General features: G+C 49.6%; 1 protein-coding gene across 1 annotated transcript in view; it reads left to right on the forward strand.

Moving 5' to 3' along the window:
* Positions 1-27,698, forward strand: part of fndc3ba (fibronectin type III domain containing 3Ba) — a 348,179-nt gene that overhangs the window by 75,096 nt on the left and 245,385 nt on the right. The window contains 1 exon segment of the mRNA XM_078204432.1: positions 14,375-14,512. Within this exon segment, the coding sequence (XP_078060558.1) occupies positions 14,402-14,512 (111 nt within the window). The 5' untranslated portion in view covers positions 14,375-14,401.

Below are 27,698 nucleotides of genomic sequence, written 5' to 3' on the forward strand. Positions count from 1 at the left end.
GGGACATGGGCGTCGCTGGCTGGCCAGCATTTATTGCCCATCCCTAGTTGCCCTTGAGGGCATTTGAGAGTCAACCACATTGCTGTGGCTCTGGAGTCACATGTAAGCCAGGCCGGGTAAGGACGGCAGATTTCCTTCCTTAAAGGACATTAGTGAACCAGATGGGTTTTTCCAACAATCGACAATGATTTCATGGTTATCAGAAGATTCTTAATTCCAGATATTTTTATTGAATTCAAATTCTACCATCTGTCGTGGTGGGATTCGAACCTGGGTCCCCAGAACATTGGGGGGTGGGGGGATCTGGGTTCAAATCCCATCACAGCAGCTGGTGGAATTTAAATTCAATTAATAAATCTGGAATTGAGAGCTAGTCTCAGTAATGGTGACCATAACAGCCATCGATAATTGTAAAAACCCATCTGGTTCACTAATGTCCTTTAGGGAAAGAAATCTGCCGTTGTTACCAGGTCTGGCCTACATGTGACTCCAGAGCCACAGCAATGTGGCTGATCCTGAAGCACCCTCTAAAATGGCTGAGCAAGACTGTGTTTGAGGGCAATTCGGGACGAGCAATGAATGCTGGTCTTGCCAACGACGCCCACATCCCATGTAAGAATACATTTTTAAAACATCACTCTACCATTGGTAGCTGTGCCTTGAGCAGCCTGAGCCCCAGGCTTTGGAAATCCCTCCCGAAACTTCCCCAACTCTCTCCCCTCCAAAGAACAACACAGCACAGAAACAGGCCCTTCGGCCCACCGAGACTACACTTTCCTGAACTAAAGACCTTTTGCCTATACCCGATCTGTATTCCTCTATTCCCTGCTTATTCATTTATCTCCTGTAAGGCACTCCTTGAAACTGATCTCTGTGACCTCTATCTGTGATCAAACCTTCAGTCAATCTTTCCTAATGGCACCGGAGGTGGCTTTATGTCAAATCATGTTTGATCCTCACTCCTGTGAAGTGCCTTGGGATGAAGGTGCTATATAAATGAAAGTTGTTGTTGCCAGCTCAATGCAGAGGGCAAATAAGAGTCAACCACCTTGGTGTGGGACTGGAGTCACGCTCGGCCGAGCCTGGGCAACAGTTGACCCGTCATTAAAGCCTTCCCCTGAGGAGTCATCGCCAGGGAGGTTTGCTCCAGATTAAATGTTTTTGTACGCTGGGAAAGGTTTGTAAAAGATTCATTCTGGGTTTGCTGGTGTTGTACATTATTATTAAGAATTTAAGAGACGCGGGATCTTGCTATTGGCTTTTCTCAGTCATGCTAAAATGCAGGCTGTGTGAAGGGCTGCCCTCCAGATAGGAACTTGAATCAAACAGCCTCCTCACCACCTACAACTGCTGCTATGAATTGTATATCACGGGTCCCGATCTAACTGAGAGTTAAAGGGCGTCTTAATTAGTTGAACAGCTTTGTGATGTAAATGAAACCGTCAGTCGAGGCCTATGACATTTCAGTCCTGTAGCAATTACCCTTTCACTATTCTGTTCCTGGGGAATATGATTTATGGCTTGTGATATTCGCAGATACACTCTCGATTAGCATTTGTGAAAATTATAGGAAAAGGTCATGTATGTCTTCTTTGCGCTTTTATCTTTTGACAAGTTAACTTGCCGTTATGGAGTAGTGCTCTGAATTCGGCAGTGCAACGTTTCAGAGCCTGCCTTTGAGGCAACTGTGGTAACCATTAGCACTGTCCCCCCCACCCCCAAACCTCACCCATCCCAAAACCATCACAGCCTCAGTAAGTTCCAAAGCACTTTACAAAGTGAATCCAAGAGGCTCAACTTCATCGAGGGCAAAACAACCTGTTTGATCAGCACCCGATCCACCACCGCAAACATTCACAGTAAGAATTCAGACCACAATAAAGGAGCAGTGTTCCTGCCTCCAATTTCTTCCAGATTTTAATTGTTTTTTTGTTGTTCCTGCCTTTGTGCTTTGACATTGACTATTTACCATGGCTGAGGGCAGGATCAAAGGCTTGCAACAGGTACTGAGGAGGTTTACCAGAGGACAGCAGGAATGAGGGAGTTGGTGGCACAGAGGTATTGTCACCAGATTAGTGATCCAGAGGCCCAGACTAATGCCCGGACAAGGGTTCAAATCCCACCATGGTAGATGGTGAAATTTGAATTCAGTGAAAATCTGGAAGTAAAAGTCTACTGATGACCATGAAACCATTGTCGATTGTCGTAAACACCCATCTGGTTCACTAATGTCCTTTAGGGAAGGAAGTCTGTCATCCTTACCCGGTCTGGCCTACATGTGACTCTGGACTCACAGCAATGTGGTTGACTCTAAAATGCCCTCTAACAAGGCATGCAGTTCAAGGGATGGGCAATGAATGCTGGCCCAGCCAGCGACAGTCACATCACTCGACGGAATAAAACAAAAGATACATGGGAACACCACCACCTGCAAGTTCCCCTCCCAAGTCACTCACCATCCGGACTTGGAAATATATCTCCGTTCCTGCACTGTCGCAGGGTCAAAATCCTGGAATTCCCTCCCTAACACTGCATGGACTGAAGCAATTCAAGAAGGCAGCTCATCACCACCTTCTCAAGGGCAATTAGGGATGGGCAATAAATGCTGCTCTAGCCAGTGACATGCTCTGGCCAGTGACATGCTCTAGCCAGTGACATGCTCTGGCCAGTGACATGTCCTAGCCAGTGACATGCTCTGGCCAGTGACATGCTCTGACAAGTGACATGCCCTAGCCAGTGACATGCTCTGGCCAGTGACATGCTCTGGCCAGTGACATGCTCTAGCCAGTGACATGCTCTGGCCAGTGACATGTCCTAGCCAGTGACATGCTCTGGCCAGTGACATGCTCTAGCCAGTGATATCATACAACAGGAATGGAAGCCATTGGCCCCCTCATTCCTATTCTTTGAGAGACCTATCTATTTGGCCCCAGTCCTCATTCTCCTACAGCACTGAAAACTGTTCCTTTCATGTATTTATCCAGTTATTATTGAATCAACTTCCCCCACCCTTCAGGCCATGCATTCCAGAGCTGAAAAACACACATGGTTTTTGCCCAGTGCCCTGTAGCGAGACCAAATACAACAATGAGGGAATGACCAGGTAGCCAGCGATGTCATTCGTTCATGGGACCTGGGCGTCGTCGGCTGGTCAGCATTTATTGCCCATCCCTAGTTGCCTGAGGGCAGTTGAGAGTCAACCACATTGCTGTGGCTCTGGAGTCACATGTAGGCCAGACCGGGTAAGGATGGCAGATTCCTTCCCTAAAGGACATTTGTGAACCAGATGGGTTTTTCCGATAATCGACAATGGGTTCAGGGTCATCAGTAGATTCTTAATTCCGGATATTTTTTATTGAATTCAAATTCCACCATCTGCCGTGGCGGGATTCGAACCCGGGCCCCCAGACCATTAGTTGAGGTTCTGGATTAATAATCTAGCGATAATACCACAAGGCCACTGCCTCCCTGAGTTGAAGGATTAATGTCCAGCGGGACAACAGAGAGAAACTCCTTTGGTTTCTTTGAAATAGGGACCATGGAATTGTTTCAATCCCTACCCAAAGATAGGTTTATGTGAAATGAAGAGATGGGTGGCCCTATGACAACGACACACCTGTATTTATCAAAACTCGTTGCATTCTGGGGTAGTGCCGGTTGATTGGAAAACGGCTAATGTTACGCCGCTGTTTAAAAAAGGAAGGAGACAAAAGGCGGGTAACTATAGGCCGGTCAGCTTAACGTCTGTAGTAGGGAAAATGCTGGAATCCATTATTAAAGAGGAGATAGCAGGGCATCTGGATAGAAATGGTTCGATCAATCAGACGCAGCATGGATTCATGAGGGGAAAGTCGTGCTTGACGAACATGTTGGATTTTTATGAAGATGTGACGAGGGCGGTTGATGGAGGAGAACCGGTGGATGCGGTGTTTTTGGATTTCCAAAAGGCGTTTGATAAGGTGCCCCATAAAAGGCTGCTGAAGAAGATTAGGGCACACGGAGTTGGGGGTAGTGTGTTAAAGTGGATTGGGGACTGGCTATCCGACAGGAAGCAAAGAGTCGGAATAAATGGGTGTTTTTCTGGTTGGAGGAAGGTAACTAGTGGCAAATGGAGTATAACGTTGAGAAATGCGAGGTTATACACTTTGGAGGAAATAATAACAAATGGGATTACTATCTCAATGGAAACAAATTAAAACATGCTACCGTGCAAAGGGACCTGGGGGTCCTTGTGCATGAGACGCAAAAGCCCAGTCTGCAGGTACAACAGGTGATCAAGAAGGCAAATGGGATGTTGGCCTATATCGCGAGGGGGATAGAATATAAAAGCAGGGATGTCTTGATGCACCTGTACAGGGCATTGGTGAGGCCGCAGCTGGAATACTGTGTGCAGTATTGGTCCCCTTATATGAGGAAGGATATATTGGCATTGGAGGGAGTGCAGAGAAGGTTCACCAGGTTGATACCGGAGATGAGGGGTTTGGATTATGAGGAGAGGCTGAGGAGATTGGGTTTGTACTCGTTGGAGTTTAGAAGGATGAGGGGGGATCTTATGGAGACTTATAAGATAATGCGGGGGTTGGATAGGGTGGAGGCGGAGAGATTCTTTCCACTTAGTAAGGAAGTTAAAACTAGAGGACACAGCCTCAAAATAAAGGGGGGTCGGTTTAAGACAGAGTTGAGGAGGAACTTCTTCTCCCAGAGGGTGGTGAATCTCTGGAATTCTCTGCCCACTGAGGTGGTGGAGGCTACCTCGCTGAATATGTTTAAAGCGCGGATGGATGGATTCCTGAGCGGTAAGGGAATTAAGGGTTATGGGGATCAGGCGGGTAAGTGGTACTGATCCACGTCAGATCAGCCATGATCTTATTGAATGGCGGGGCAGGCTCGAGGGGCTAGATGGCCTACTCCTGCTCCTATTTCTTATGTATTCAGAAGACTGGTTACTCAGTAAGGGGTTTGGACTGAAAGGTGTGATATCAGTGAGGGAGCAGGACTGATGTGTCTCTACGACAGGCTTGGGGAAGACTGCCCAGCACTAAACAGATCTGCTCTGTCAACCAGAAGGCAGGTTTTCTCGTTGCAAATGAAAATGCAATGAGCAAGGAGGATCCGTGAACTGAGATCTTTCAGGCTGCTGGAGGGAGTCATCTGTGTTGTGAGTACAAAGGAATCACTGACTGAGATTGACTGCTGCTCAGTTGAAGATGTGTCGCTTAGGTTTGGGAGAGGGTGGAGGAAGGGGCTAGGGAAGGGGCTGTGGGGGTGCGGAAGGGGCTGCAGGGGTGGGGAAGGGGCTGTGGGGGTGGGGAAATGGACTGTGGGTGTGGGGAAAGGGGCTGCGGCGGTGGGGAAGGACATCGGGGTGGGGAAGGGGCTGTGGAGGTGGGGAAAGGGGCTGTGGGGGTAGGGAAAGGGGCTGTGGGGGTGGGGAAAGGGTTGTGGGGGTGGGGAAAGAGGCTGTGGGGATGGGGAAAGGGGCTGTGGGGATCGGGATGGGGCTGTAGGGGTGGGGAAGGGGCTGTGGGGGTGGGGAAGGGGCTGTTGGGGTGGGGAAGGGGCTGTGGGGGTGGGGAAGGGGCTGCGGGGGTGGGGAAGGGGCTGCGGGAGTGGGGAAGGGGCTGCGGGAGTGGGGGGAACACGGATTTATTTCTAAGTCTGAAGTTTTAAAGATTACTCAGCTGTTTTTAAAAAGTCCTTTGTGTGAGAATCTTGCTGGCTGGTTTGTACCGAGCTGGGGATATTGACTGACCCACACCCCCCCACCACACCCCCACCCCCGCACTCCCCCACCCCCACTCCCCCCTCCACACTCTCCCCACACCCACGCCCCCACTCCCCCCCCCACCCCCCATTTCGCCACCACCCCCCCACCGCCCAGACGCCCCTCACCAGGAACCATCCTCTCAACAAGAGAGGCCAGACTGTGATTCTGTCCTGTGGTTGTCACGGAGACGCCGAGGCAGCAACACAGAGCTCCCAGCTGTTGCTGTGGTTACAGGTGGGGGACTTGTGTGTGAGAGTTTGATGTCGGGAGTGTTTATATGTAAAGCTCCTTGCTCAGAACCTCCTCGCTGTACCTCTCGCCCCTGCAGAGTGAAGGGCCTCTGATGCGGGGGGGGGCAGAGGAGAACATGGGAAATAGGGGCAGGAGTAGGCCATTCGGCCCCTTGGGCCTGCTATAGACAGAAGCTGCCACACACGGGAACGTTTCATTCTTCCAGCAGAAGGTCATTGCTAAGCTTGGAGTCCAGCTTTCACTCTGTTCCACACGCCTCTGAGGCCACTCTCCTGCTATACTCAGACAGTAAGAAGTTTAACAACACCAGGTTAAAGTCCAACAGGTTTAATGGGTAGCAGAATAAACCTGTTGGCTTTAAACCTGGTGTTGTTAAACTTCTTACTGTGTTTACCCCAGTCCAACACCGGCATCTCCACATCATGAATACCCGGGCAGTTCAGAGAAGCTTCTCGAGAGCTTTATAAATTTGTGTCAGTGTGTAGCACCCTCTTACCTCATAGTCATGGTTGTGAGTCAAGCCCCATTTTGAGTAATTTGGCAAAGAAGGAGGCCATTCGGCCCATCAAACCTGTTCTGACTCTTCTAAAGTGTGGTCCCAATGGTCCCTCTCTCACCCTAACAGTGCCATTTCATTGTCCTTTCGTTATTTACCCAGCTTGCTTTTGGAAGCTATAATTGAATCTGCTTCTACTTGCTGTCTTTCCTAACCACGCATTGCATAGTAACTTTGTTCCTCATGCCCCCCTTTGTTCTTCACCCAACCACCACTAATCCCGATTACCTCTCTTCTCCTTTAAGATACAACATAAAACCAAGCACTTTGACCAAGGTTTTGCTGCTAATATTTCCTTTTTGCTTCAGCTGTGAAACCAAAGCTGTCCGCTCCGGTAAACATCAACATAACCTTTTTTTGATTTTATTTATATTTATCATTGTCACATGTATTAGCATACAGTGAAAAGTATTGGTTCTTGCGCGCTAAACAAACAAAGCATACCATTCATAGAGAAGGAAAGGAGAGAGTGCGGAATGTAGTGTTACAGTCAAAGCTAGGATGTAGAGAAAGATCAACTTAATGCGAGGTAGGTCCATTCAAAAGTCTGATGGCAGCAGGAAAGAAGCTGTTCTTGAGTCAGTGGATACATGATCTCAGACTTTTGTATCTTTTTCCCGATGCAAGAGGGTGAAGAGAGAATGTCCGGGGTGCGTGGGGTCCTTAATTATGCTGGCTGCTTTGCCGAGGCAGTGGGAAGTGTAGACAGAGTCAATGGATGGGAGGCTGGTTTGAGTGATAGACCGGGCTTCGTTCACGACCCTTTGTAGTTTCTTGCGGTCTTGAACAGAGCAGGAGCCATACCGAGCGGTGACACAACCAGTATCGTGATGCCGGTATCATGTTACAGAAGAGCAATTGGCCAATGTTTGTCTCTCAATCAACATTGCAAAATCAGATTATCCAACCATTACCACATTGCCTTTTGTGGGATCTTGCTGTGTGCAAATTGACTGCCACAATTGCTATATTAAAACTGTAATAACACTTCAAAAAGTTCTTCATTGGCTGTAAAGTGTATTGTGAATGTGCCTTGTAACTAGCAATACCAAGAATGTAACAAACCTAACAAGTAGAAATCAGCAGCATTTCAAAAGGTATCTCACAGGATGAGAGTCTCTCAGCAACGAAATTAACAGGCTTCAGACAGACCAGAAGAATCCATCGTCCTGCTAATGGGAAACACCTTAGTTAGACGATTGAACAGTTGAGGGGAGGCAGCCATCTGTTAATTTTTTAGAGCCACAGAGGTTGAGGGGACAGAAAGCAAATACACAGAGAGAACAATCAAAGTGAAAAATAGTATAATTACCAACACCCGGGGAACCAGGCAGGCAAATTCCACCTAGCAACCGAGAAGCCAGTTATAGTTAGCGGACAAGGAGTAAGAGTGCAGAAACCTTTGTGGAAGCATATCCATAGCTGAAACAAGAAATGTTTCCTCAGTCATGTACAGTGTGGTCACTATAAGCTGGCCTTTAATAATAGACCTATTGAAGTGGGTGTTGTTTGGGAAGAGTTCAGAACTCTTAAATATACTTTGGATCAAAAGGGTAATTTCTATATAAACAGTGTGGGTGTGTTTAGTATTTCCTATATGTAGCTGTCTTAGATCATTATAAGAAGTCTCACAACACCAGGTTAAAGTCCAACAGATTTATTTGGCAGCACGAGCTTTCGGAGCGCTGCTCCTTCACCAGGTGAGTGAAGTGGAATGGAGTGGCTGCACTCACCTGATGAAGGGGCAGCACTCCGAAAGCTCGTGCTACCAAATAAATCTGTTGGACTTTAACCTGGTGTTGTGTGACTTCTTACTGTGCCTACGCTGGCATCTCCACATCATTAGATCATTATAATCCTGTTCATGTATATGTGGTTTTCTTTATTGTAATAAATACTCTTCATTAAGTGTTATACTATGACTGGGCTGCTTACTGTTCTCACTGGAGCTCCTCACACCATTCCCGTAAACATAATTATACACCACCATGCATCGGGGTCCCAGGTTGAGACACCCTGGTAGAGTAACATCAGCCGGGTTTGTGACAAAGCTTATGGTTCATTTATTAGTGTCATAAGTAGGCTTACATTAACACTGCAATGAAGTTACTGTGAAAATCGCCACACTCCGGCGCCTGTTCGGGTACACTGATGGAGAATTTAGCATGGCCAATACACCTAACCCACACGTCTTTCAGACTGTGGGAGGAAACCGGAGCACCTGGAGGAAACCCATGCAGACACGGGGAGAATGTGCAAACTCCGCACAGACAGTGACCCAAGCCAGGAATCGAACCCGGGTTCCCGGCACTGTGAGACAGCAGTGCTAACCACTGTGCCACCATGCTGACAAGTGCTAGAAGGCAACTGGTGATTGTGAAAGGCGCTATATAAATGAGGGCTCTTTGTTTCTTTGTGTCTCAGCATCACATTTTTTTTGATAGTCCAGCAATGACGAGACTGGGGATATTTCACTGCTGTGGAAGTGGGGAGGGTGGAATTGCATTGGAGAGGGTGCAAAGAAGATTTACAGGATGCTGCCTGGGCTGAAGGGTCTGAGTTATGAGGAGAGATTGGATAGACTGGGGCTGTTTTCCTTGGAACAGTGAAGGGTGAGAGGGGACCTGATAGAGGTGTACAAGATTATGAGGAGCAGAGAGAGGGTAGATAGGAAGATATTTTTCCATTAGTAGAGGGTTCAATAACCAGGGGACATAGATTTAAGCTGAGGGGTAGAAGGTGAATAGGGAAGTTGAGGAGAAAATGTTTCACCCAGAGGGTGGTGGGAGTCTGGAACTCTCTGGCTGAAAGGATGCTTGAGTCAGAAACTCTCATAACTCTCATAGCATTTAAGGAGTATTTCGATATTCACGCCCCGCCGTAACCTCCAGGGTTTTGGGCCAAGTGCTGGAAAATAGGATTCATGTCGTCAGATCCTTGTTGATGAGTGTAGACACAATGGCAGCACCGTAGCACAGTGGTTAGCACTGCTGCCTCACAGCGCCAGGGGCCCGGGTTCGATTCCCAGCTTGGGTCACTGTCTGTGTGGAGTTTGCACATTCTCCCCGTGCCTGCGTGGGTTTCCTCCGGGTGCTCTGGTTTCCTCCCGCAGTCCAAAAGACGTGCTGGTTCGGTGCATGCTAAATTCTCCCTCAGTGTATCCGAACAGGCGCCGGAGTGTGGCGACCACAGGGATTTTCACAGTAACTTCATTGCAGTGTTAATGTGAGCCGACTTGTGACTAATAAATAATCTTAAACTTAAACATTATGGGGCCTTGGGCATTTGTTGTCCTGTGGGATGTCTAGTCGTGTGTTATTACATCTGGTCATGGTGTGTTTGCTGATTTCGCTTTTCCTGTTCAGTTTGTCGTATTTACTGATGGCTTCTACAGGCTGATTGGATGGTCAGTCATCCTGTCGTAACTTGAGTTAGTGGGGATGGGGAGGAGGGGTGTGAGTGGGTGGGTGGGCTAGCTCTCAGTTTTGGTAGCTGGGTGTGTCAACCTCCGCTGTGTGGCTGGTTGGAGGGTACCAGATCAAGGTTGACTGTGATACCCTGTGTGAAGAAATGTCCAGTGACAGAGAGCCTTCTTGGGCGGAGATCCAAGTGTCCGCAGACCACCGCCCCCCGCCACTTCCTCCTCCCCCTCATCCCCCGCCCTCCCCTCCGCCCAGCAAGATGCTGGCTCCTTACAATGGCCTTGATGGAATGGTCCATCCCAATGTGTGCGTGATCATTGTCTTTGGGGTTGGGACGAAAATGTTCCAAGTGCGGTAAATGACCATCGTCAAATCCCCGTCAGCACCCCTCACACAGACTGTCTCGTGAATCTTCTGAAACATGGGTCAGTTTGGGTGAACAGGATTGAACAGTTTATTGGCGCTGTTGTAGGCTGGAATATTAATGGTCCCAGTGACTCTTTGAAGTGTTATCCCTGAGATCATTGTTATCAGGGAGAGAGCCAAACTCTGTCAAGTGCAGGTTTTTCCAATTTGGATTTGGCAATGCTGCAGCGAATTGTTGGATTATTGGGTGATGGGGGGAGGGTTAGCCATGACAGAGAGGGTGTCCCTCTGAGCTCAATCTCTGCAGATCACTCTGAAACCTCCTGTGTCATCTGGTCGCCTGATTTTTGTCATTGTTAACTCAATACAAGATGAAACTCTTTGGGGAGTGAGCGCGCTCAGGAGGAGGCCATTCGGGCACTCTGCCTGTGCTGCCCCTTTGAAAGACCTATCCCCTTCCCTTACACCATGCACACTGGGGCTGCACGGTGGCACAGTGGTTAGCACTGCTGCCTCCTAGTGCCAGGGACCCGGGTTCATTACCGGCCTTGGGTCAATGTTAGAACATAGAACATAGAACAGTACAGCACAGAACAGGCACTTCAGCTCACGATGTTGTGCCGAGCTTTATCTGAAACCAAGATCAAGCTATCCCACTCCCTATCATCCTGGTGTGCTCCATGTGCCTATCTAATAACAGCTTAAATGTTCCTCAAGTGTCTGACTCCACTATCACTGCAGGCAGTCCATTCCACACCCCAACCACTCTCTGCGTAAAGAAACTACCTCTGATATCCTTCCTATATCTCCCACCATGAACCCTATAGTTATGCCCCCTTGTAATAGCTCCATCCACCCGAGGAAATAGTCTTTCAACGTTCACTCTATCTATCCCCTTCATCATTTTATAAACCTCTATTAAGTCTCCCCTCAGCCTCCTCCGCTCCAGAGAGAACAGCCCTAGCTCCCTCAACCTTTCCTCATAAGACCTACCCTCCAAACCAGGCAGCATCCTGGTAAATCTCCTCTGCACTCTTTCCAGCACTTCCACATCCTTCTTATAGTGAGGTGACCAGAACTGCACACAATATTCCAAATGTGGTCTCACCAAGGTCCTGTACAGTTGCAGCATAACCCCACGGCTCTTAAACTCCAACCCCCTGTTAATAAAAGCTAACACACTATAGGCCTTCTTCACAGCTCTATCCACTTGAGTGGCAACCTTTAGAGATCTGTGGATATGGACCCCAAGATCTCTCTGTTCCTCCACAGTCTTCAGAACCCTACCTTTAGCCCTGTAATCCACATTTAAATTAGTCCCACCAAAATGAATCACCTCACATTTATCAGGGTTAAACTCCATTTGCCATTTTTCAGCCCAGCTTTGCATCCTATCTATGTCTCTTTGCAGCCTACAACAGCCCTCCACCTCATCCACTACTCCACCAATCTTGGTGTCATCAGCAAATTTACTGATCCACCCTTCAGCCCCCTCCTCTAAGTCATTAATAAAAATCACAAAGAGCAGAGGACCAAGCACTGATCCTTGTGGCACTCCGCTAGCAACCTGCCTCCAGTCAGAAAATTTTCCATCCACCACCACCCTCAGTCTTCGATCAGATAGCCAGTTACCTATCCAATCGGCCAACTTTCCCTCTATCCCACACCTCCTTACTTTCATCATAAGCCGACCATGGGGGACCTTATCAAACGCCTTACTAAAATCCATGTATATGACATCAACTGCCCTACCTTCATCAACACACTTAGTTACCTCCTCAAAAAATTCAATCAACTTTGTGAGGCACGACTTGCCCTTCACAAAACCGTGCTGACTATCCCGGATTAATCTGCATCTTTCTAAATGGTCGTAAATCCCATCCCTAAGGACCTTTTCCATCAATTTACCAATCACCGAAGTAAGACTAACCGGTCTATAATTACCAGCGTCATTTCTATTCCCTTTCTTAAACAGAGGAACAACATTCGCCACTCTCCAGTCCTCTGGCACCATCCCCGTGAACAGTGAGGACCCAAAGATCAAAGCCAAAGGCTCTGCAATCTCATCCCTTGCCTCCCAAAGAATCCTAGGATACATTTCATCAGGCCCAGGGGACTTATCGACCTTCAGTTTATTCAACACTGCCAGGACATCCTCCCTCCGAACATCTATTTCCTCCAGCCTATTAACCTGTAACACCTTCTCTTCCTGAAAAACATGGCCCCTCTCCTTGGTGAACACTGAAGAAAAGTATTCATTCATCACCTCGCCTATCTCTACTGACTCCATACACAAGTTCCCACTACTGTCCTTGACCGGCCCTAACTTCACCCTGGTCATTCTTTTATTCCTCACATAAGAGTAAAAAGCCTTGGGGTTTTCCTTGATCCGACCCGCCAAGGACTTCTCATGTCCCCTCCTAGCTCTCCTCAGCCCCTTTTTCAGCTCATTCCTTGCTAACTTGTAACCCTCAATCGAACCATCTGAACCTTGTTTCCTCATCCCTACATAAGCTTCCCTCTTCCTTTTCTCAAGACATTCCACCTCTTTCGTGAACCATGGTTCCCTCACTCGGCGGAGTTTGCACGTTCTCCCCGTGTCTGCATGGGTTTCCTCCGGGTGCTCTGGTTTCCTCCCACAGTCCAAAAGACGTGCTGGTTAGGGTGCATTGACCATGCTAAATTCTCCCTCAGTGTACCTGAACAGGCGCCGGAGTGTGGCGACTAGGGGACTTTCACAGTATCTTCATTGCAGTGTTAATGTAAGCCGATTTGCGACAGTAATAAATAAACTTTAAAACGTTCTGCTTTTCCTTTCAACTTCTCGCCTGTCTGAAACACCTTGCACATTTTCCCTCTTCAAATATTTCCCCAATTCCTTTATGAAAGTAACTCTTGAATCTGCTGCCATTGGCCTTTCAAGGCAGCTCTCTCCTAATCCTAACAGCGAGCTGTGTAAAAACCATTGTCCTCATCTGTCCTCTGGTCTTCCTAATTACCTTAAATCTACATCCTCTGGCGAATGCCCGTGCTGTGGAGATGCCGGCGTTGGACTGGGGTGAACAGAGTAAGAAGTCTCACAATACTAGGTTAAAGTCCAACAGGTTTATTTGGGAGCACTAGCCACTAGCTTTCGGCGCACTGCCCCTTCATTGCCCCTGCTGCCAGTGAAACAGCTTTCCTTATTTGCTCTATAAACAATCCACCCTCCCCCCCCTCACCTTGTTATTTTGAATATCTCAATTAAACATTGCATTATTACACTTCTTTCCCTTTGTCGTTCTTGGAATGTGCACAAGAATCTGGGCAATTGAAGCAGTTATTGATGAGCAGATTGGTGAGGGTGGCGAGTTGGACCTGAGCCACTGCTGTCCCATTCACTTCCCTTTCTGCCTCACCTCTCCCCCGGGTTCCTCATTGACATTGGCTGCCGTCGTCGGGTCTACGTTCAGAGGGTGACACTCCCTGTGTCAGTGCTGAGAGAGTGCCGCACTGTCACAGGTGCCATCTTACGTTTGAGCCCTTAAACCGATGACCCCTCTGTCATCTCAGGAGGGCAGGGGGAGGCAAGGATCCCCCCCCTGGAATGATCTGGAAAAGAGCAGAGGAGTTTTCCCCCGTGCCCTGGCCAATGTCTATTCCTTCCCCATAGCCAAAACTTGAATGCGATGTTGTTTGTGGGAGCTCGCTGTGGGAGAATTAGCGGACACATTTTTGCTGCTTACAGAATGAGTGTATTTGATGGAGTGTTGTGTGTAAAGTGCTTTAGGAAATCCTGGGGGTGTGAAAAACCGTAAAAAATGTAGGTCTGCCCAATCTTTGAATTTGGGATCATTCGGTGCAAGGAAAGCTGCCGGCACTGCCCCCGTGATAAGAGTGGTTACATTCCAGAAGTGATTTATTTTATTGCCCGTTGAGTATTTCTGGACTAATTCTGAGAGCTGTGATAACATGCTATAAATAACACCAAATCCCTCTTAATTTAACTTCCATTGTGTCATTTCTGTGCAGGAAGGCGGTGAGCAAAGGACTCCATGAATGTATGTCACAATGATGATGACAGACCAGATTCCCTTGGAACTGCCGCCTTTACTCAATGGAGAACTCCCCATGATGCCTCACTTGGTCAATGGTGAAGGGTCACAACAGGTGAGTCACGTGACTGGTTGGCAAGTAGAAATTTTTTAAAAATCTATTTATTCAAGAGACATGGGTGTCACTGGCTCGGCCAGCATTTATTGCCCATCCCTAATTGTCCTTGAGAAGGCAGTGGTGAACTACTGCCTTGAACCGCTGTTGTCCATGTGGTGTAGGTACACCCACAGTGCTGTGAGGGAGGGAGATCCAGGATTTTGACCCGGCGATCATGAAGGAATGGTCGATATATTTCCAAGCCAGGGTTGTGAGTGCCTTGGAGTGAAACCTCCAGGTGGTGGTGTTCCCATGTGTCGCCTGCCCTTGTCCTTCTAGGTGGTACAGATTGCAGGTTTGGAAGGTGCTGCCGAAGGAGCCTTGTTGAGTTACTGCAGTGCCTCTTGTAGATGGCATACACGGCAGCCACTGTACATCGGTGGTGGAGGGAGTGGATGTGAAATGTGGTGGGTGGGGTATCGGTCAAAGGGGCTGCTTTGTCCTGGATGGTGTTGAGCTTCTTGAGTGCTGTTTGAGCTGCACCCATCCAGGCAAGTGGGGACTATTCCATCACACTCTTGACTTGTGCCTTGTAGATGGTGGGCAGGCTTTGAGGAGTCAGGAGTTGAGTTACTCCTGTTGAGCTGCAGGAATCCCAGCATCTGACCTGTTCTTGTAGCCACAGTATTTATATGGCTTGTCCAGTTCAGTTTCGGGTCAATGGTAACTTTCAGGATGTCGATAGTGGGAGGATTGAACAACGTCAATGCCATTGAACGTCAAGGGGCAATGGTTAGATTCTGTCTTGTTAAAGGGATGGTCATTGCCTGGCACTTGTGCAATGCGAATGTTACTTTCCACTTGTCAGCCCAACCCTGGATATTGCTCAGGTCTTACTGCGTTTGAACATGGTCTGCTTCAGTATCTGAGGAATTGTTACAGAACAGAAGAGGCCATTCGGCCCATTGTGTCCACACCTGCTCTTTGAATGAACAATTCACCAATTACCATTCACCCGCCTTCTCCCTGTAACCCCGCAGATTGTTTCTTTTCAAATAATCACGGCATGGTGTCACGGTAGTTAGCTCTGCTGCCTCACAGCACCAGGGACTCGGGTTTGATTCCCGGCTTGGATCACTGTGCGGAGTCTGCACGTTCTCCTCGTGTCTGCGTGTTTTTCCTCCGGGTGCTCCGGTTTCCTCCCACGGTCCAAAAGACGTGCTGGTCAGGCGGATTGGCCATGCTAAATTCTCCCTCAGTGAACCTGAACAGGCGTTGGAGTGTGGCGACTAGGGGATTTTCACAATAACTTCAAATGCGGTCAAATGCAGCCTTGATGTCAAGGGCTGTCACTCTCACCTCACCTCTGGAATTCAGCTCTTTTGCCCATGTTTGAATCAAGGCTGTAATGAGGTCAGGAGCTGAGTGACCCTGGCGAAACCCAAACTGGGCGTCACTGAGCAGGTTATTGCTGAGCAGGTGCTCAGATGTTGATGACCCCTTCCATCACTTTGCTGATCATCGAGAGTAGACTGATGGGGCGGTAATTGGCCGGGTGGATTTGTCATGCTTTTTGTGTACATGACATCTCTGGGCAATTTTCCACATTGCCGGGTAGATGCCAGTGTTGTACCTGTACTGGAAGGACTTAGCTAGGGGAGCAGCAACTTCTGGAGCACAAGTCTTCAGGACTATTGCTGGAGTATTGTCAGGGCCCATTGTCATTGCAGTATCCAGTGCCTTCAGCCGTTTCTTGCTATCACGTGGAGTGAATCAAATTAGCTGAAGACTGACATCTGGGATGCTGGGGACCGCTGGAGGAGGTCGAGAAGGATCATCCACTCGGCACTTCTGGCTGAAGATTGTTGTGAATATTTCAAGCCTTATTTTTTGCATTGATGTGCTCGGCTCCTCCATCATTGAGGACGGGGATATTTGTGAAGTCTCCTCCTCCAGTGAGTTGTTTAATTGTCCACCACCCAGGCTGGATGTGGCAGGGCTGCAGAACTTAAATCTGATCCTTTGGTTGTGGGAATGACTTACCTCTGTCTATTACTTGCTGTTTTGGCATGCAAGGTGTCCTGTGTTGTGGCTTCACCAGGTTGACATCTCATTTTAAGATATGCCCAGTGTTGCTCCAGGCATGCCCGCCTGCACCCTCCATTAAACCAGGGTTGATCCCTTGGCTTGGTGGTAATGGTAGGGGGGGTGGGGGGGGGGGGGGGGGGGGTGGATATGCCGGGCCACGAGGTTACAGATTGGGGTTGGGTACAATTCCGCTGCTGTTGATGGCCCACAGCGCCTCATGGATGCCCAGTTTTGAGTTGTTAAATCTGTTTGAAGTTTATCCCATTGACCGTGGTGGTAGTGCCACACAACATGATGGAGGGAATCCTCAATGTGAAGACAAAATTTTGTCTCTCCAAGGACTGTGCGGTGATCACTCCTACCGGTACTGTCATGGGCAGATGCATCTGCAGCAGGCAGTTTGGTGAGGATGTTTTTCCCACTTGTTGGTTCCCTCAGCGCCTGCCGCACTCCCAGTCTAGTAGCTATGTCCTTTAGGACCCGGCCAGCTCAGTGTGTAGTGCTGCTTCTAAGCCACACTTGGTGATGGACATTGAAGTCTCCCATCCAGAGTACATTCTGTGCCCCGCCACCCTCAGTGCTTCCCCCAAGTGGTGTACAACCTGCTGGTGGGACAGGAGATACCCAGGAATGGTGATGTTGGTGTCTGGGACATTGGCCGGAACTCAACCACCTCGCCTGCCCAGAATCGGAGCGGGCGAGGGTCCAACAACGGAAATCTCCGTTGACCTTGGGTGGGAATTTCTGGTCTTGCCCGAGCGAGGCTGTAAAGTCCCGCCCATAATCTGTGAGGTATGATTCCGTCAGTGTGATAATGTCAGGCTGTTGCTGGACTATTCTGTGAGACAGCTCTCCCAACTTTGGCACAAGCCCAGATATTAATGACGAAGGGGGACTTTGCAGGGTTTGATGTTGCTGTTTCCAGTGCCTTGCCCGATGCCGGGAGGTTTGTCTGGTTTCATTCCTTTTTGCTGACTTTGTAGCGACTGATATAACTGAGAGTCTTGCTCGGCTGCTGGAGAGGGTAGTTGAGAGTCACCCACATTGCTGTAGCTCTGGAGTCACATGTAGGCCAGACCAGGTAAGGACAGCAGATTCCCTTCTCTTAGTGTGTCGATATTACTGCTACCCCACCATCTCCCCCATTGCTGTGTATAAATTGGCTCCTGCAGTTACTGCAACAACAACTGAAGCATATTTGACTGATTCCAAAGGACTGTGGGTTGTGATAAAGCGGTTTCATTTATATCGCACTGTTAATGCAAGTAAACATCCCAGGCTGATAGATAAATGCAGGTGATCTCCATCTGTCAGCTTTACTTGTGAGTTTTTGTTCACGTTAAGTTCCTTGCCTCTCTCTTGTATCTTGTCCAACAAACCTGGGCTTGGATGTAGAGATCGAGAGAGAAGCCTTCCATGTTCTTGTGCAGCATGTTATATTTATCACATGTTAATGTCCCACATGCTCCCCAGTCATTCACCTTTGCAGTTCTGTCAGCAAATCAGTCCGTAACTGATAAACCCTCCTCAGAGAATCCCTATAGTACAGAAGTAGGCCATTCGGCTCTTCGAGCCTGCACCAACAACAATCCCACCCTCTCACCCCACGTGTTTACTCAATCAACCTAACCTGCACACCTTTGGACTGTGGGAGGAAACCGGAGCACCCGGAGGAAACCCACGCAGACACGAGGAGAATGTGCAAACTCCACACAGACAGTGACCTGAGGCCAGAATCGAACCTGGGTCTCTGGTGCATTTATATAGCACCTTAAACATAGTAAAATATCCCAAAGTGTTTCACAGGCAGGTTCTGAAACAGAACCTGACACCAAGACACAGAAGGATCCATAAAAGCATGTGGCAAAAGCAAAGGCGACAAGGTAGATTTTAAGGAGCCTCTGGAAGTGGGAAAGTAAGTTAGAAAGCTGGAGAGTAAGGAAGGAATTCCAGGGGTGAGGATTCGGGTAGCTGATGGCCAGTGGTGGGGTAGCATGCTGCATGTAATAAGCCGCAGTAACGTCTGGTAAATGGGTGGATAGATTTGGGGGGGTTGCTGAGTTGTGCATGAGGAGACACGGTGGCACAGTGGTTAGCACTGCTGCCTCAAAGTACCAGGGACCCAGGTTCGATTCCAGCCTTAGGTCACTGTCGGTGTGGAGTTTGCACATTCTCCCCATGTCTGCGTGGGTTTCCTCCGGGTGCTCCGGTTTCCTCCCACAGTCCAAAGGTGTGCAGGTTAGGTGGATTGAGTAAATACGTGGGGTTATAGGGTGGGATTGTTGTTGGTGCAGGCTCGAAGGGCCTAATGGCCTACTTCTGTGCTATAGGGATTCTCTGAGGAGGGTTTATCAGTTACGGACTGATTTGCTGACAGGACTGCAAAGGTGAATGACTGGGGAGTATGTGGGACAGTAAACCCTCGCACCAACTCCCGCCCCGCCCCCCCCGCCTTCCACCCACAGAATCATCAAAATGTCTGAGACTGACTCCCCCCACAAAAATCAGCAGTAATGGAGTCAGCACTGGGAGGGGTGGGGTCAGGGAGCAGGGTGGGATAGGAATGTTGTGAAATGGGGAGGGGCAGGGGAAAGGCCCAAGTTGCACTGAGGGGTCCGGGAGGACCTCAAGGAACCTTTACAAGATTGAAGGAAAAAGCCCCATTGCTCTGGACCCTTTGTGACCAGGGTCCTGGCGCTCCCACACCCTACACTGGCTGATTCTGGACTGTAATTGGCCTCAGTCAGACCACCGCTGTTAAAATGGCGCTGAGTCACGTGCCATAAATGGCAGCGCCACCCCCCCCCCCCCCCCCCCCCGCCCCCCATTCCCTCCAATGAATCCCCAACCTGAAAATGGAGGGAGGAACTGGAATAGATGTGGAGGCTGTTTGGAATTTCTCCTGACAAGTCTCTCGCTAATATCTTAACCACCCTCCCCCAACCTCTCTCCCCAATCAACACCTTTCTGGGTGTTGGGGATTAATTCATTCCCTGCTTTCTCACAGGAGTCACTCGGATCAAAAGGAGGATCCTGGTTAAATTCCCATTCCACCAACAGCACCTTGCCCACCAGACCCAAGGATACTGAGGCCAATTACAGGGATGCAACTGTGAATATTCACAGAGAATATAGAATATTCCGCGAGCCCTGGGTCAACAGCAAGTTGCATTTATATAGCACCTTAAACATAGTAAAATATCCCAAAGTGTTTCACAGGCAGGTTCAAAAACAGAACTTGACACCAAGACACAGAAGGGTCTATAAAAGCATGTGACAAAAACCAGCGTGACAAGGTAGATTTTAAGGAGTCTCTGGAAGTAGGAAAGTAAATTAGAGAGCTGGAGAGTAAGGAAGGAATTTCAGAGATGAGGATTCGGGAAGCTGATGGCTACTGGTGGGTGATTAAAATCAGGGATGCTTGAAAGCTCAGAATTGGACAGATCATCGAATCATAGAATCCTACAGTGCAGAAAGAAGCCATTTGGCCCATCGAGTCTGCACTGACTGCAATCCTACCCAGGTCCTATCCCCTTAACCTCATGTATTTACCCCAGATAGTCCCCCTGACACTAAGGGTCAATTTAGCATGGTAAATCAACCACATCTTTGGACTGTGGAAGGAAACCGGAGCACCCGGAGGAAACCCACGCAGACACGGGGAGAACGTGCAAACTCCACACAGACAGTGACCCGAGCTGGGAATCGAACGCGGGTCTCTGGCACTGTGAGGCAGCAGTGCTAACCACTGTGCCACCCGTGGGTTGTAGCTCAGGAGGAGATTACAGGGATAGTGAGGGAGTGACGCCCGGTGGAGGCAAAGACCTGTCCCAATTTTAGAGAAATGCCTCAAGAAAGTGTGCCTGTGACCTTCTCGAGTGAGGTAGGTTGTCATTGGTACACACCTGGAACCCAAAGCCAGGCTTCCACACTGGCTGAATACTGTGGCCCTCTGGGGAACTTGCTGCATCCCTGAACCCCCCCCCCCACCCCCATGCTGACACTCACAGGGTGGGGGGGGGTCTGCTTAAGGGAACCCTGCAGTGTCAGCCCAGGCTCAATGGACAACATTCTCCCCTCAGACCCTATCCTAGTGACTCGAATACAGACTCCGGCTAACACTGCCACTGCAGAACTGGAGCAGGGATACGCTGTTGGAGGTGCTGTCTTCTGGTCGAGGACGTAAGCTGAAGGCTCTGATTGCCCCCTCGGCTGGATATACAGGATCCTGCGGCCACCATTAGGGAAGAGTTGGGAAGCCCAACTCCCAGCGTCCTGCCCAATACTCACCCCTCACTCAATGCTACAAAAGGAAACTGATTCTCTGGCCATTATCACATTGCTGTTGTGGGATCTTGCTGTGTACAAAGTGCTGCTGCGTTTCCTACATTACAGCAGTGACTACACATAAAATACTGCCTTCAAAACGCTTTGGGAATGTCTCGATGCTATAAAAGGCGATATATAAATGCATGTTGTTTTTGTTCTGTCTTGTTGGAAAGAGGGAGGGAAGAAGAGCAGTTTCTGATCACGAGGGAGAGAGGGAGGGAGGGAGGAGGGGGGAGAGACAGAGGGGGAGAGAGGGAGGGAGGGGGAGAGAGGGGGAGAGGGGGAGAGAGGGAGGGAGGGGGAGAGAGAGGGAGGGAGGGGGAGAGAGGGAGAGAGGGGGAGGGGGGAGAGGGGGAGGAGGAGAGAGAGTGAGGGAGAGGGAGGGAGGGGGAGAGAGAGGGAGGGAGGGGGAAGAGAGGGGGAAAGGGGGGAGAGAGGGAGGGGAGGAAGAGAGGGGGAAAGGGGGAGAGAGGGAGGGAGAGAGGGAGGGAGGGGGAGAGAGAGGGAGGCAGGGGGAGAGAGAGAGGGAGGGGGAAGAGAGGGGGAAAGGGGGGAGAGAGGGAAACATAGAAACATAGAAACCCTACAGTGCAGAAGGAGGCCATTCGGCCCATCGAGTCTGCACCGACCACAATCCCACCCAGGCCCTACCCCCACATATTTACCCACTAATCCCTCTAACCTACACATCCCAGGACTCTAAGGGGCAATTTTTAACCTGGCCAATCAACCTAACCCGCACATCTTTGGACTGTGGGAGGAAACCGGAGCACCCGGAGGAAACCCACGCAGACACGAGGAGAATGTGCAAACTCCACACAGACAGTGACCCGAGCCGGGAATCGAGCTGTGAAGCAGCAGTGCTAACCACTGTGCTACCGTGCCGGGGGGAGAGAGAGTGAGGGGGGAGAGGGAGAGAGGGAGGGAGGGGGAGAGAGAGAGGGAAGGAGGGAGGGGGAGAGAGAGGGGGAGAGGGAGGGAGGGGGAGAGAATGAGAGGGGGGAGAGAGAGTGAGGGGGGGAGAGGGAGAGAGAGAGGGAGGGAGGGGAGAGAGAGAGGGAAGGAGGGAGAGAGGGGGAGGGAGGGATGAAGCAACAGTGCTACAAACTGCCAGAGCTCTAATTGTTTCAGGCAGTGATGTAGCCTCGCTGGAATTTCCGTGTTGTTCGCAGCTCTGAGTCCGTGCAGTCTGTTTAAATGTCAAGTTTGTGCATCAGCAGGCTCGCAGCAAGTTTCCATGTGCCCGCCTCCCCCATTCGCCTGTTTGGTTGCTGTGGGTTAGTGGAGGTGGCTTTCGAATGCCTTTGCCAGGACATCTGACAGTATGGGCTGGAACCTGGAGTGAGAATGGCCCAGTGACTTGCTGCATACACAGCAGCAGGAGGGGAGGTTTGGTCAGCTTCATTACCGAGAGGCAGTCACTGGACAACCCAAAACTTTCACTCACGGCTGTTACATCCTGGCACACCAGACATCACAGGATGTGTGCCGGCTGAACTTCTCACCAAACTCTCCTTTCCTCTTTCTGAAGAAATTAATTCCCCACAGCCCCATTATCTTTATTTATGCAGAGCTAAACACTTTCTCCTCTGCCTTAGGAAGGATATAGCTCCTTCCAGGGGCATACTCTGGGGGACACAGATTGCTTTAACTGGTGATCATTAACTGGGTGGCACGGTGGCACAGTGGTTAGCGCTGCTGCCTCACAGCGCCAGGGACCCGGGTTCAATTCCCGGCTCGGGTCACTGTCTGTGCGGAGTCTGCACGTTCTCCCCGTGTCTGCGTGGGTTTCCTCCGGGTGCTTCGGTTTCCTCGCACAGTCTGAAAGACGTGCTGGTTAGGGTTCATTGGCCGTGCTAAATTCTCCCTCAGTGTACCCGAACAGGCGCCGGAGTGTGGCAACTAGGGGATTTTCACAGTAACTTCATTGCAGTGTTAATGTAAGCCTACTTGTGACACTAATAATTAAAGTTTGAAAAATCATGTACAACTTATCGACAGCTACTTTGAGACAAGTAGGCCAATGTCCTCCCAGCACTGAATGACATTCTTGGTGCCCACGCTGAAGGAGTGCTGCTCTGCCAGAGGTGCTGCTTTAAGCCAAAGCCTCGCCTGCCCATTGGGTGGGTGTGGAGGATGCTGCTGTCACGACTTCAAAGTGAGGGAGGGGATGCTCCCCCCTCGCCGTGTCGATGTTTCTGGTTCCCTGGTCCAGGAGGGACCAGGGAACCAGAACTTCTGGGAGCTTCCTGTGTAAATTGGCCGCCGCCTTTCCCACACTGTAACAGTTCAGAGAGTATTTAATTGGCCAAGCGGGACTTTGAGGAATTCTGAGGTTATTGAAGGTGCTACAGAAATGCATGATCTTCGTTTTCCTGACAGTAGCAGACACAGGAAGATCCCAGAAGCTTTAATGAGAGAAGCATTCACCTGATCCCTTTGTGGATAGAGAAATGCTAATCTGACCACCCTCGCCAACCTCATTGAATTATTTGTTTGAATTTCTCCCACTCCAGCATAATTACTTCCCCGATTGAGTTAACTACTGTTCCCCAGCCATCGGACGCACTTTGCAACTGACCAGCTTTAGTGCATGAAATTAGAAAATGAACATTAGTCGGCCATTTGACTGCAAGAGGCATCACATTGGAGTCTGATCCTGACCTCCCGCAAACACACGCATACACTACGCACATACACACACATGCACGCACATGCTTCACATACATACACACACATGCACGCACATGCTTCACATACATACACACACGCGCGCGCACACACGCACGTGCACACACGCTCACACACACCCGCATGCACACACACACCCACATGCACACGTGCACACACATACGCACACACACACTCATGCACACATACGCCCATACATGCACACACACACACACATGCACACACTCAGACTAAGACTGAGACACACTCAGCAAGATTCCTCTAAACCACAATGTGACAATGACCAGTTTTATTGATGTTTGTTGAGGGACGAACGTTGGCCTGAGGGCACCTACATTCTTCCTGAATAGATCCTTTACACTCACCTGAGAGGGCCTCAGTTCATTTCTTATCCACGCAACAGCACCTCCCTCAACAGCGCAGCACTCCCTCAGGACTGTCCTGGGAAAGTTTTCTGTTTAGGCCTCTGCAGGGAGATATGAACCCATGACCTTCCGGCTCTGCGGCCAGAGTGCTACCTGTTGGAACATAGAGGTCACATGAGGTGCAGTCTGACCTCGCAGACGGGAGTGCAAGATGCCATGGAACCATTTTGGATGCAAAAAGAAGATCTGATCATCGCTGTACGTGGGATCTTGCTGTGTGCAAATTCACAGCTCTGTTTCATAGAATCCCTAGAGTGCAGAAGAAGCCATTCAGCCCATCGAGTCTGCATTAACAACAATCCCACGTAGGCCCTATCCTGTAACCCCACATATTTACCCTACTAATACTTCTAACCTAGGAATCCCGGGACACCAAGGGGCAATTTAGCATGGCTAATCCACTTAGCCTGCACATCTTTGGACTGTGGGAGGAAACTGGAACACCCGGAGGAAACCCTCGCAGACACGGGAGAATGTGCAAACTCCACACAGACAGTGACCCGAGCCGGGAATTGAACCCAGGTCCCTGGCGCTGTGAGGCAGCAGTGCTAACCCACTGTGCCACCATGCCTTTTCCTTCATTACAACAGTGGGTAGACTTCAAAAAAGCACCTCAATCGCTGGAAAGCGCTTTGTTGGCTTCCTGAGGATGTGAAGGTGCTATGGAAATGCAAGTCTTTGCCAACCTCCTGAGGTTTGTTCTGCTCCTTTGTCTTGGCTCCAGTTTTTGGGTGTTCGCAGTGGAGCTGTGGGGTCAGAAGAGTGGGAGAGCCGGCTTCCGACATGCTGAATCACTCTCACGTCAGGAGTCAGGAACAAGCAGGAAAAATTGATCAGGGTGTGATTTCTGAAATGACACAAAGTGAACATGGGAATAGTTTCCTGGCAGTCAGGCAGTGTCAGTCTGGGGTTGCTGGCAGAGTTATCGGCGGGAGTTACTCTGTGTAGCACTGTGGCTGGCAGCAAATGAAAACCTTTCTCTCAGTGGGTGTAAGCTGCAGGGAGCTGCTTGTGACAATGCATCATAGAGTGTTGCTCAGTGTCGCTGTGTTTTGTATCTGAGGGCAGAGAGAAATGCCTTTAAGGGTTGCTCAGTATCAGAGTTTTAAGTCGGAGGGCTGCCTGCTTTCTATGAAATGTGGATCCAGTTACTGCTGTCTGTGAAATGTAACCTCCTGATAATATTCTCATGCTGTCTACGTTTTGTTTTAACATTGTGTGTAAATACTAGAAAGTCAGGCAACATAGAACAAATACTTCCCAGGACAGGTACAGCAGGGGGTTAGATACAGAGTAAAGCTCCATCTACACTGTCCCCCATCAAACACTCCCAGGACAGGTACAGCACGGGGTTAGATACAGAGTAAAGCTCCCTCTACACTGTCCCCCATCAAACACTCCCAGGACAGGTACAGCACGGGGTTACATACAGAGTAAAGCTCCATCTACACTGTCCCCCATCAAACACTCCCAGGACAGGGACAGCACGGGGTTAGATACAGAGTAAAGCTCCCTCTACACTGTCCCCCATCAAACACTCCCAGGACAGGGACAGCACGGGGTTAGATACAGAGTAAAGCTCCCTCTACACTGTCCCCATCAAACAACTCCCAGGACAGGTACAGCACGGGGTTAGATACAGAGTAAAGCTCCCTCTGCACTGTCCCATCAAACACTGTAAGAGTTTCAACAGCACCAGGTTAAAGTCCAACAGGTTTATTTGGTAGCAAATACCATTAGCTTTTGGAGCGCTGCTCCTTCGTCAGATGGAGTGGAAATCTTTTTGAGAGCAGATTTCCACTCCATCTGACGAAGGAGCAGCGCTCCGAAAGCTAATGGTATTTGCTGCCAAATAAACCTGTTGGACTTTAACCTGGTGTTGTTGAAACTCTTACTGTGTTTACCCCAGTCCAAGGCCGGCATCTCCACACCATCAAAACACTCCCAGGACAGGCACAGCACGGGGTTAGATACAGAGTAAAGCTCCCTCTACACTGTCCCCATCAAACATTCCCAGGATAGGTACAGCACGGGGTTAGATACAGAGTAAAGCTCCCTTTACACTGTCCCCATCAAACACTCCCAGGACAGGTACAGCACGGGGTTAGATACAGAGTAAATCTCCCTCTACACTGTCCCCATCAAACATTCCCAGGAGAGGTACTGCACGGGGTTAGATACAGAGTAAAGCTCCCTCTACACTGTCCCCCATCAAACACTCCCAGGACAGGTACAGCACAGGGTTAGATACAGAGTAAAGCTCCCTCTACACTGTCCCCATCAAACACTCCCAGGACAGGTACAGCACGGGGTTAGATACAGAGTGAATGTTGGAGAGTGTTTGAGCCAGTGGTGGGAAATTGAGATGTTTGGCCTCGATGACGCAATGACAAAACCAGCACCAATTTGTATGGGCCAGTGTAAAGGGAGAATGTGAGAGAGTATCACTGAGCGAGAGGTCTGAGAATGAGATCATTGTGTGTGTTACTATGGTAACAGGAAAGGGAGCGGTAGCTGCTGATTTTCCAGAGGTGTATAAATTAACAAACGGTATTACTGTGCCCCTGATTCAGCTTTCATGGCCGAACAACAAGACACAGAGCATTCTTTATTACTTCTGTTATATCAGATATCTAGGCCTAGCTTCTGTGCAGCCATCCAGAACTCCCAGCTCATGGAGCCTTTTGATTCTTTTCATAGGATTGAAGAAGTTTTATTTTAAAACAAAATCTATTATTGGAATAAAGTTTTCACAGGAGTCTTCCATTTTTATTGTGAATTACTACTGTCATACAGATTGGGAGTCTACAGGTTAGTGGCTGAAGCCTGAGGCCTAGAGACAAGGCCTCAACTCACAGTGTGCTTTGCCGTTCAGAGTATTTAGCCAGGTTACATGACAACTGACAATTCCCAGGACAACAGTAAGTCAGATTCTCAGAGTAACTAGTGGAGTAAGCACAGTCAAAAGTCATGGGTGAAAAGATGGTTTTTAGCATCAGACCACAGTGGCCGAGTGAGAGTTGTCAGCCCACCCCCGTATCGTCCTGGAGTTTCCTCAAACGCAGTTCCTTAGAATCCTTAGAGTGCAGAAGGAGGCCATTCGGCCCATTGAGTCTGCACTGACTCCTACCAAGGCCCTATCCCCTACCAATGCCCTATCCCCATAACCCCATGTATTTACCATGCTAATTCCCTGAACTACGTATCTTGGGATACCATGGGACAGTTTAGTATGGCCGATCCACCTAACCTGCACATCTTTGGCGTGTGGGAGGAACCAGAGCACCTGGAGGAAACCCATGCAGACGTAGGGGAACGTGCAAACTCCACATAGACAGTCACCCAAGGCCAAAATTGAACCCGGGTCCCTGGCGCTATGAGGCAGCTGTAATAAGTCTCCAGAGGCAGAAGTCCCTGCATCAAAATTCCTTTATTTACAAACTTCAACAGCAGTACACAGAGTGCGAGCAGTTAGCAGTCTACCTCTCGGGGGGGGGGGGGGGGGGGGGAGGGATGGGGGGGGGGGGGGGGGGGGGGGGGGTGGGGGAGTGGTGGGGGGGCAGTGGGGGGGGTGTGATGGGTTGGGGATGGTGGGGTGGGGGGGTGGCGGGTGGGTGTGGGGGGGTGGCGGAGGGGGTGCTGGGGGTGGGGGATGTGGGGGAGGTGAGGGG

This window comes from Mustelus asterias, chromosome 3 (genome assembly GCF_964213995.1).
Source record: "Mustelus asterias chromosome 3, sMusAst1.hap1.1, whole genome shotgun sequence".
NCBI classification, from domain to species: Eukaryota; Metazoa; Chordata; class Chondrichthyes; order Carcharhiniformes; family Triakidae; genus Mustelus; species Mustelus asterias.